This window comes from Salvelinus namaycush, chromosome 9, assembly GCF_016432855.1.
Source record: "Salvelinus namaycush isolate Seneca chromosome 9, SaNama_1.0, whole genome shotgun sequence".
Taxonomy (NCBI): Eukaryota; Metazoa; Chordata; class Actinopteri; order Salmoniformes; family Salmonidae; genus Salvelinus; species Salvelinus namaycush.
This window is the reverse complement of record NC_052315.1, coordinates 48,798,923-48,810,355: the sequence shown is the minus strand read 5'-3', so window position 1 is coordinate 48,810,355 and position 11,433 is coordinate 48,798,923. Positions and strand designations below refer to the sequence as shown.

The 11,433-nt window shown below is 42.1% G+C and overlaps 1 protein-coding gene across 1 annotated transcript; it reads right to left on the bottom strand.

Annotated features, from left to right (window-relative positions):
* Nucleotides 1-674: 674 nt before the first annotated feature.
* Nucleotides 675-5,098, bottom strand: LOC120054157 (dual specificity protein phosphatase 6-like). The gene is made up of 3 exons (XM_039001591.1): nt 4,153-5,098; nt 3,506-3,940; nt 675-2,462 (listed from the first exon to the last, which is right to left on the bottom strand). Exons 1-3 carry the CDS (start codon nt 4,550-4,552, stop codon nt 2,149-2,151), a joined length of 1,149 nt encoding a protein of 382 aa, XP_038857519.1. The 5' UTR covers nt 4,553-5,098; the 3' UTR covers nt 675-2,148.
* Between the last annotated feature and the right edge of the window lie 6,335 nt (nt 5,099-11,433).

The window sequence follows — 11,433 nt, the reverse complement described above, 5'->3', positions numbered from 1 at the left end:
TTAGCATTGAGTGTGAACATGATCTCCTGTTTAACCGTGAGGATTGTGTCTCAATGCTCTCCAGGTCTTAACAAGTACGCACCACACCACGCGATCCACAGTGTCAGAGAACACTATGTTTAAGGACTTTAAGTTCCCTTTGATGGGCTGCTTTGCTCAAACAAAGGCCATCACCGTCAGGAAGTGCCTCAGGGACTGACTGTGTGTGTGTGTGCCCCAACCTAGAAAAACCAGTCCTTCAGAGATTCAGTCAATCAGTCATGCAATCTGTCAGTGTGACCGGAATCACTGTGTGTACTTCTAATTATGTACAGCACATGTTCAGTAACATTTTGGACGAGTTCCCAAAAGAACATAATGTGCCAGAGAGACACATCATGTTATACAACACTGGTGGTGTGACAACGTGTTAAGTGTTATTTGTATTGGATAATTGCTGCATTTGAGAGCTGTATTAACCTTTGTGGTTAAAGAACACCCATTTGTTTGTGAATGGCTCCTTCTGTGTCATCTGGCTGATGATTGTCACGTGCGCACACACACACACACACACAGTATGTGCGATGGTTAAAGTGGAACCGAGGAGTTGGAGGGTCTTACAGTACATAAAGTCACTGTGTGGACACTGTGTAAAAAACATTAACAAATTGTTGAGCAATGAAAAAAGACATTGGTAGAAGTAGACAAAATAGTAATTTATTAATAACTTATAATTTCTTTACATTCGTAAGAGAGGAGTGTAGACTCGAGGAGTGGTGGGTGTTGAAACCAAAATGTCTTCCCCCATAGACAGGCCTTCTCTCAGAAGGGAGGGACAACAAAAACCAACAAAAAACTGCATTTCACAGCGGCAAGGTGAGCAAGGCCTACTGCTTTGTCAACATCTCCCAGACTTTGAAAAGCCTTGACCACAGATAAGAATTAACTTATGTTAACCCTCATTGTTCCCCACTAAACATCAACATAAACAGAACGTAGCAATCTTAAGTTGGCTTCCATAAAGCTATTTCTACCTTACTTAACCGAATGACAAATCAAGTTTCTTAACATAGCCATACACTGACAGTTTCAGTGATTTGTTGTAAAATTATTTTAACAGTAATTTTGCTGTGGCTCAATTTGGTAGAATTGTGATAGGTGGTGAAAGCATAGTTCGGGCAAAGTCCTTTGAGGGTCAATGCACAATAACACATCTATGCACTATGAACTAAGGCATACAACCAAGGTGACTCTGATTTGTGTGAGGGTGGGTGCAAAAATGGCCTGTCGGCTGAATTCATATATAAAGCAAATATATGAAATATATTACACATATACATTTTTTTTTACGATTCTTGGAAAACCACACTACATTTTTTTGGCATAATAAACTTAAACATACTGATCAATAAACAGTTGGTTTGCTTAAATAAAGTAGAAGATTGAAAAAAAAATCTTCAGTACCCACTTGTTGCAAAGGGTATACTAGCGCAAGGCTTTACTTTATTGTCTTTTATATTAAGAAATATACACATGTATAAATGATTCAAATGATTCCACACATGTAAAATTGAGTTCAATATACGGTGGCGTCTTAACCGGGGGTGTTTTACCCTAAACAGGCAAATCTTCACAGAAGACATGTAATATGCACCCGAAAAAAAGTATTGAAGGTGCAAGTGCTAGCACAAAAAACAAAAAGTATTTATAGTCATATATACATGTATGTTCAGATAGAACAATCATGTCTCTTTGGCACACCAGCCTTTCGTCGTGAAATTAAACGTACACTTGACCACCAGATCACTTTACGTCTCTTTCAACGCGTTGACAGAAAAAAATTGAGGCAAAAACCCAGTCCAGTCTAAAAGTAATATAGGGTTCTAGAAAGTTAATGTGATTTCTTTTTCTCTCTCTTCCCCATCTTCTCTCTTTCATTCTTTCTTTCTTTTTCTGTCCCCGTTTTTGCAGCAGCAGAGCCTTTTGGCAGACCGACCACGTGCCCCTTCAGCAGCCATGCTTGGCAGCTGCTAACCTCAAGCCAACTGTGTCAATAACGGCAGGATGTCATCATGTCACAACAGGTGACGGAAATAAAGTAGAGAAACATTGCAGCGTTTCAGGTTTCATTAAATCTCCAAGCCAGTAGGGGGCGACGATGGCGCTGCCTCACGTGGACTCCAGAGGGTCCAGCTGGAAGACGTTGTGGTTGGTGGGGGTGGTGAAGTACAGGGGTTGTGTGGGGGCCACAACCCGGTTATCGCAGGGGCTCTTCAGGCCCAGGGTGCGCTCAAAGTCCAGGAGTTGGCCCATGAAGTTGAAGTTGGGCGAGATGTTGGACTTCTTCATCTTGACAATGTCGTAGGCGTCGTTCATGGACAGGTTGAGCTTCTGCATGAGGTACGCCACGGTGACTGTCACTGAACGGCTGATGCCGGCCAGACAGTGGACCAGGACGCCGCATTTCTGACTGCGAGCCTCATCTGAGAAGGAGAGGAAAAAAGAGGAAGAACATGTTATAGACTTTAGTCAGATATGCATAATGTGTATTCTGAAAATACACAGCGATACAAAAACAATTGCTCTGAACATATAGCTCCTGAAAAAGAAACTTAGGCTGTGGAAGGGCAACCAGATAAAACAGTGACTGTGGTCAACACTGATTAAACCAGTTACACGTTTAAGCGGCGGAAGTCTGAAAGGATCATAACAGGCCCAGACACATCCATCAACAAACCGCTGTGGTACTCTGCGCATAAACAGAGCCGACATTCTTTAATTTGGCCTGGAGTACCACGACTTGGAAATGGACTATTAACGCTCTATCAGGCTGCCCGAGTTACTTGATAATGGTGCCATTAGGGCGTATAAACGTAGGAGTTATGAGGGCACCCTGTCAGGGCTAACAGGATGTCAACAGAGCCTGTAAATGGCTCTCTTTGTGAAGGGAACACATCGTTGGGCTGTCCTAGATTACTTTCAATGGCTGCTTCCTTCCTGTTGTGCTCAAATTACCCCCTCCCTCCGATCTTTCTCCCCCTCTCCAATTTCCACACAGGCCTTTGTAATACAATTACACAAGCCTGAGGTAAGCTAGGCAGACCAAAAAAACAGACACAGGAAGTGTTCCATTGAAGTTTAATCATTGTAATTTGGGAGTAGTTTATTGTTATGGGGCATAGAACTAGAATAGAATGTATCTGCTTGGCACAATGGACTTAATCTGGTCCCCTCTGTATTATTCTCCTTGATTGACTGATAAGAAAGTACTCTATGACACATATAATCCAAATTGCACAATAACAACTAAAGACCTTCCTGGTGATAAGATATCTTATGAATACGTTTAAGTTCCTGTACTGTGGGCCCGTGGTTTTCACGTGTTAGGCCAATATAAGCGTAAATGTACAACAACTATAAAATAGACCTGTTTTATTTATTAACCCTGTGCGTTAAAATTAATTATTGTGCGTAAATTAGAATAGGAGAGCTATCCGTGCGCTTGAATGTAAGTAATTGCGTTTACCTATGAAGCTAATGGCTTCCGGGAAGAACTGTGACAGATTTTGGCTCCAGTGATCAGAGATGGGGATCTGCTTGTACTTGAATTCCCCGGCGTTCTCGAACATGTTGGGCAGGTTCGGAGTCACGTTCAGAATGTACTTGATGCCGAACTCTTCTAGAATGTCAAGGTTGGTGGAATCCTTGGCGCAGCCCAGGTAGAGGTGCGGGAGGATCTCCACTGGGAAGGAGGGCTGTGGGTTGGAGAGGGGACTGCCGTCTGAGTCTGTGGCGCTGCTCGGGTCCCTGTCGATGTCGGACTCGATGTCGGATGAGTCGGAGCTTATCCGCAGCCCCCCGAGGCCGAGCACCTGGGCCGTGGGAGAACTGCTATTGAAAGAGCCATCAAGATTGGTCTCGCACAGGGCAGGGAACTCGGCTTGGAATTTATTGAAACCACCTGTAAGATGAAGGAAATAATATGGTTAGACAAATCCATTGATATAACAGGCCGAGGCTACACAATGTGATGACCTAATATATTTGCATTATCATATACGTTTTAGCGCCAAATGCATCCAAATGTTCACTTATTCATTATTAATGTATTTACCGAATTAGGCCAACATTTTAGTAGAAAATATGCGCTTCTGGAAAAACAACAACACTCACCTTCAAGGTAAAACGCCTTGTAGCCCTCGTCTTTCATCTTCTTCAGGAGCAAGCCCAGCACGGAGCCCCCGTCCACATTTTCGTTCCATTCCCTGCTGAACTCGTCATACAGCACGATAGTGTCCGTCTTGCACCTCCGCGCAAATCTCTCCCGGTCCTCGCCGTTTGAGAGCAGGCACTTGATGGGAAGATTGCCCTTCTTCAGCCGCCGGAGCATCAGGCTTGGGATGGCCACGTTAATCGCCGTTTCGACGTGCGAGGACTCGTATAGCTCCAGCGCTCTGCAGTCCATTACCAATAGGCAGTCTTTGCGCGTCTGGAGCTGCTTTTGCAGCCACTCCACGGTCTTGCTGATTGCCATTACCGATTCGAACTGAGCGGGCTTGGGCTTGTCAAGCATTTAGCGAAACAAATATGTTCACTTCACTGCAGGAAAATTATGTGGTTGGTCCCTGTAGGCTACAGCAAAAGGCCGTCAACGTTATGAAGAATGGAGCATTGAGGAAACGGCAGCGCACACTGGTCGAGAAAAAAATATATTCTGGAATAACTGCAGAAATGAAAACGGATATCGGCTATTGCATTTCTCACGAAAATCAGCAAAACACGAATTTCTTAGATATCCGACTGCAGATTGCCTATACACTAGCACTCATTCATGCAGCGGCAGGAAGAATGTCCATGTATTTATTTATCAATGACTCACTAGCCAGCACTGACGTTGTCTTCGTATTATATAACTCAGGCTTTTGCTGTAGAAAATATTCTTCTTCTGTAAAAATCAAAATGAAACGGATTGATTGCAGGACAGTTGCAAAGCATTTGTCACCAATTTCCAATAATCTATTTATTCTTCTGTCGTCTATTCCCAACCTTCTCGTTGTGAATAAGCCTCTTTTGTTGTTGTCGAGGCTGGTTCGTTGATGATGTGCTTTCCGCAGCGCCAAGCGAGTGAATGGTTACAAACTCGAGGCGTTTCAATGGATACATTATATCCGCCAGCCAATCAGAGGGCGCCGAGCAGTCGTTGCCCTGGAAACGGGGCCGGATGGAAGAAACTGTGTTGATGAATTGTTAATAAGTTTGTCATTCACAAAAACGGAAAGGAATTTCCGCTCGGGTTCAAGTGAGTGCAAACAAACAGAAGCGGCACTGCAGGGGAAGGAAGGAGAAGGCTATTACTTATTGCGTAGAGGGGGATCCTACCTTGTCCTCAGATTTCTTAATGTCAAAGTTGCGCTATAACAAGATATGTGCACGGTGAGGCAGAGTTGTAGAGAGGTAGCCTATTTGCATACGGGACACATTATTGCTTTTTTTGAACGTTTTGGAACCTCTGTCTAAATTAATCCGTTTTTCATTGTTGTATTTGTCAATTAAATAAAACATGTTTATGATTCCATGACATTTTAAATAATTTAATTAATACATGGATATATTGCAATTTAACATGGTTTGTAAATTATGTTAAGATTCCAATTCATTGGGCGGAAAAGATGTGCATAATGAATGCGTAAAATCAAACGTGGACAAGTTTCCAATGTCCATACAAAAGTTCACCTACAGTAGATCTGTGCTACACACCTACAGTAGGCTATAGGCCTATGATACACAGAGGATTAAATACAGTTGAAGTCGGAAGTTTACATACACCTTAGCCAAATACATTTAAACTCAGTTTTTCACAATTCCTGACATTTAATCCTAGTAAAAATTCCCTGTCTTAGGTCAGTTAGAATCACCACTTTATTTTAAGAATGTGAAATGTCAAAATAATATTAGAGAGAATGATTTATTTCAGCTTTTATTTCTGTCATCACATTCCCAGTGGGTCAGAAGTTTACATACACTCAATTAGTATTTGGTAGCATTGCCTTTAAATTGTTTAACTTGGGTCAAACGTTTCAGGTAGCCTTCCACAAGCTTCCCACAATAAGTTGGGTGAATTTTGGCCCATTCCTCCTGACAGAGCTGGTGTAACTGAGTCAGATGTGTAGGCCTCCCCTTGCTCGCACATGCATTTTCAGTTCTGCCCACAAATTTTCTTTAGGATGAGGTCAGGGCTTTGTGATGGCCACTCCAATACCTTGACTTTGTTGTCCTTAAACCGTTTTGCCACAACTTTGGAAGTATGCTTGGGGTCATTGTCCATAAGGAAGACCCATTTGAGACCAAGCTTTAACTTCCTGACTGATGTCTTGAGATATTTCTTAAATATATGCACATCATTTTCCTACCTCATGATGCCATGTATTTTGTGAAGTGCACCAGTCCCTCCTGCAGCAAAGCGCCCCCACAACATAATGCTGCCACCCCGATGCTTCACGGTTGGGATGGTGATCTTCAGCTTGCAAGCCTCCCCATTTTTCCTCCAAACATAACGATGGTCATTATGGCCAAACAGTTCTATTTTTGTTTCATCAGACCAGAGGACATTTATCCAAAAAGTACGATCTTTGTCCTCATGTGCAGTTGCAAACCGTAGTCTGGCTTTTTCGTGGCGGTTTTGGAGCAGTGGATTCTTCCCTGCTGAGCGGCCTTTCAGGTTATGTCGAGATAGGACTCGCTTTTGTACCTGTTTCCTCCAGCATCTTCACAAGGTCCTTTGCTGTTGTTCTTGGATAAATTTGCACTTTTCGCACCAAAGTACGTTCATCTCTAGGAGACCGAGCGCGTCTCCTTCCTGAGCGGTATGACAGCTGCGTGGTTTCATGGTGTTTATACTTGCATACTATTGTTTGTACAGATGAACGTGGTACCTTCAGGCATTTGGAAATTGCTCCCAAGAATGAATCAGACTTGTGGTCTACAATTTTTCTTTTGATTTTCCCATGTTGTCAAGCAAAGAGGCACTGAGTTTGAAGGTAGGCCTTGAAATACATCCACAGGTACACCTCCAATTGACTCAAATTATGTCAATTAGCCTATCAGAAGCTTTCAAGCCATGACATAATTTTCTGGAATTTTCCAAGCTGTTCAAAGGCACAGTCAACTTAGTGTATGTAAACTTCTGACCCACTGGAACTGTGATACAGTGAATTATAAGTGAAGTAATCTGTCTGTAAACAATTGTTGGAAAAATTACTTGTGTCATGCACAAAGTAGATGTCCTAACCGACTTGCCAAAACTATAGTTTGTTCACAAGAAATTTGTGGAGTGGATGAAAAACGAGTTTTAATGACTCCAACCTAAGTGTATGTAAACTTCCGACTTCAACTGTATGCTATGGTTTTCTGAAACAGAAGTGCATGGGTTAAATGCTATAGCGCCTGTCGTTATAACATCGTTATCCTTTTGCTACACAAATAATTGGGTTTCAGAGCTTTGTCTGGGATCAGTTTACGTTTTATTGTTAAAATCATCTCTCTCTCTCTCTCTCTCTCTCTCTCTCTCTCTCTCTCTCACTTGTCAGCCATATTGGTTGGCCTATCGCTAGATTCTGTTATGTCCTCTCTCACACCTCAGTAATCTGAACTGTCTTGCATGATGTCACAAAACAGTACCACATAAGAGAGTAATGTTTATCTTGTGAAATCTTAAGGCTGTTTTAAGTTAAAGTTGTTATGAAGCAGGGATGTCAAACTCAATCAGTGCACAGGGCGACATTGAAAAAACACTGGTCTAAGGCACTGCATCTCAGTGCTAGAGGAGACACTACAGACATCCTGGTTCGATTCCAGGCTGTATTTCAACCGGCTGTGATTGGGAGTCTCATAGGGCGGCGCACAATTGGCCCTGCATTGTCTGGGTTTGGCAGGTGTAGGCCGTCATTGTAAACAAGACTTTGTTCTTAACTGACTTGCTTACTTAAATAAAGGTTAAATTATATATATCTTTTTTATTGTAGGCCAGACATAACCTATTATGTTTGTTTTTACAAAAAAAACTTGCATACAAACTGGCCATTGTTTGAATAGAAAAAAATATGGCCCTTTGTAATGTCCACTGATGTAGATAGGATGCTGTATATAGCATTTTAACATATTAAAACAAAAGAAGAGATAAATAATGTGTGTCCAGCCTTTGTTGCTATGCTGGCAGATGGATAATATGCTAAGCAAAAAGGATTTAATAACTCCAAATAACAACAACTTAGCTAGGCGGGTTGTAACATTTAAACTTAAAACATGTTTTTCATTTTGTGGTACTGCATGGATGTAACGTTCGTTCTCCTCCTCGTCTGAGGAGGAGCAAGGATCGGACCAATATGCAGCGAGGTATGAAGACATAATGATTTATTTAAAGAAAGACGAACACGAAAAAACTCTTAACAAACTACAAAACAATAAACGACGTAAACAGACCTGAACATGAGAACTTACAGACAACGAAGAACGCACGAACAGGAACAAACTCACAAACGAAACAGTCCCGTGTGGCATAAACACTAACACAGGAACAATCACCCACCAACAAACAGTGTGAACAGCCTACCTTAATATGGTTCTCAATCAGAGGAAACGTAAAACACCTGCCCCTGATTGAGAACCATATCAGGCTAATTGAAAAGAACCCAACATAGAAACACATAACATAGAATGCCCACCCAGCTCACGTCCTGACCATACTAAACAAAGACAAAATAAAGGAAATAAGGTCAGGAACGTGACAATGGATCCCTGGTGCGGTTGAATGCAGCATTGCTGTATGGTGCACTCAAAATGTATTTAATTGAGTAGCAAGCCTAGGCTATTGCTCAAATGTTTCTGTAATAGACCTGCATTTGCATGGTGTTTTGTTGCAGGTTTTGTATTTTGGTTATTCATTGACAAGCTTTAAATACCAAAGCCAGACTGCAACATTTTAGTAGCCTAGCTAGGACTGTGGACTGTGTTTGTACACTTTCCCTCCTCTGCACGCTGTAAACCGTACACAGGAAAAGCAGTGCAATTGATGTTGGATTCAGCAACGCAATCTCACCAGGCTGTAATTTTATAAAGTATGTAGGCTACAGCAATTACTCATTGGTACCGAAACTTGTCATAGACATTTAGCCTACAACACGTTTAAACTTTGGTTCTGGTAGAAGATTTGGTCAGTGCCATTAGTGATATGATACAGGGCACTGGCTAGCTGTGTGTGGGTGTGTGGCTGGGAGGAGGGGTGCGTGGCAATGCACTGCGTGCAGCAGTTTGGCAGTTTTATTTTATTTATTTGTATTTAACCTTTATTTAACTAGGAAAGTCAGTTAAGAACAAATTCTTATTTACAATGACGGCCTAATGACGGCAGTGCTTGCTGTGACTTGTAGTGCAGCTCATCGCGGACAGTATGGAAGAGGGCCGAAACTAATTGACAACCGAAATCATTGCCCAGGCCAGATAGAAATGTGTCATGGTCCGGATTCAGCCTGCAGGCTTTGTGTCTGACACATGTGTTATAAAGCCGTCATAACACTGTCATAAGAAAACCTAACATGCCAACACTAAGACTTTTCTGTCATTTCAACAGTAAAACACTAGGGTGCACAGTATAATACAATAAACATGTTTTACAGTCTACAGCATTAATGGTTTAGATTGCACTGTATTATGGGTAAAATGCTGGAAAATACTGTTATTAACTGTAATTCGGAAGCCTCCTGTAAAAATTACTCTAACATGCTGTACAAATAGGAAGACTGGCGAATCATTTCTAACCCCAGACCATCAGGCTGCTGAATAGTCACCACTACCTTTGATGTCTTCACTATTCTTCTACAATGTAGAAAGAATAGTAAAAATAAAGAAAAACCTTTGAATTAGTAGGTGTGTCCAAACTTTTGACTGGTACCACGTGTTAACTTCTTGTTACTTCTGTTGTCAATTATGTTGTTAATTTGTTGACAATGTTATTATCAATTTGAATAAATGTATTTTATCTACAAAAGTATTGTTTTTCTTACATTTAGATTTCAGGTAGAATTTCACAAAATGTACAGCATTATCCTGGTACATTACAGCATTCCTGTAAATTTACAGCAAGGATGCTCTAATGTGTCTTTACTGTAAGCAAATAGTACTGTAAAACATAAGCAAAATTACAGTATTAAGCTGGCCACTGTGGTGTCAGTATAATGTTGTACATTTACAAGGAAAAGTTTTACAATGAAGTTAGGACAATAGTGATCATATCATGCCGCTGTTGATTGTATTTACTGAACTTAACTTGGGTGACAGTTTACTGAATTTTACTCGGGTGACATTATGAGCTTGATATTTTTATAGTGCTTAGGGATAGTGCTTAGGGATATCCCATGCAAACACACACACACACACACACACACACACACACACACACACACACACACACACACACACACACACACACACACACACACACACACACACACACACACACACACACACACACACACACACACACACACACACACACACACACACACAGGATTCTCTTAGGCCGAGGTGAGTCTGTGTAGTTATATGAAATGTGGAGCAGCACCAGCAACAACAGACCTTTAACCCTTCTGCCTGTCACATTTAAATAGCCCCATGTCCTGGCTGAATGGAGCCAAGCTGTTTCTTTTCAGGTTCAAATACATTCTCTCTATTTCAGGAACAAATGGCCCCTTCCCCCTTTACTCCCTCCCACATCTCTCCCTTTCCTCTTTCTCTATACCGTCCATCTTTCAATCTCTCCAATACTGATTTCTCTCTTTCCTTTCCCTTTATTCTTACCCTTCTCCATTCATCTCCCTCCCCCCCTCCCTCGCCTTCCCGTCCCCCCTTTCTCTCTCCACCACCCTCCCTCCCTCGCTCTCCTGTTAATCTACTTGCCCTCCTCCTTGTTTCTCAGCCACTGGGTGCTTGTTGTCTAACTGGGAAATCCTTTGTCCGTTCACAAAAGCTCCCTGTATCCAGCAGTCGTGAGTTCTGGAGTGGAGCCACGGCACTTTACAGATGGGGTCGGGGAGGGAGTGTGTGCATGCTTGTGTGCATGTGTGTGTGAGAGCGTGAGGGAGAGAGAGGTTGACCGAGAGAGAATGTGTGTGCATGTGTGATAAAGTGTGTAGGCTGAACAGGGTAGCAGCTTAACTTTCTATGGCCGGTTCACAATTTTCAACTTCCTGTAAGTTCCCTACGTCGGCCACCAATGGAGAGAAAGTTCCAGACATCCCAGAAAAGACACAACACAGAGACCTGTCAGACTACTGTCACTGGGTGATAAGAACCACCGTCTTTCTCCTGTTATCACAACAATTATGTTATCTGATGTAGTCAACCCAAACTGGGATCACAAACACACACACAATGTAACATGCACTCACTTCCATGACAACT

Excerpts from the sequence above, each read along its gene's own strand:
- LOC120054157 (XM_039001591.1), bottom strand. The coding sequence starts at position 4,552 with ATGCTTGACAAGCCCAAGCCCGCTCAGTTCGAATCGGTAATGGCAATC. Across the intron at positions 3,941-4,152 it reads CAAGGCGTTTTACCTTGAAG|GTGGTTTCAATAAATTCCAA; the intron begins GTGAGTGTTGTT and ends TTCATCTTACAG. Across the intron at positions 2,463-3,505 it reads GGAAGCCATTAGCTTCATAG|ATGAGGCTCGCAGTCAGAAA; the intron begins GTAAACGCAATT and ends TCTCCTTCTCAG.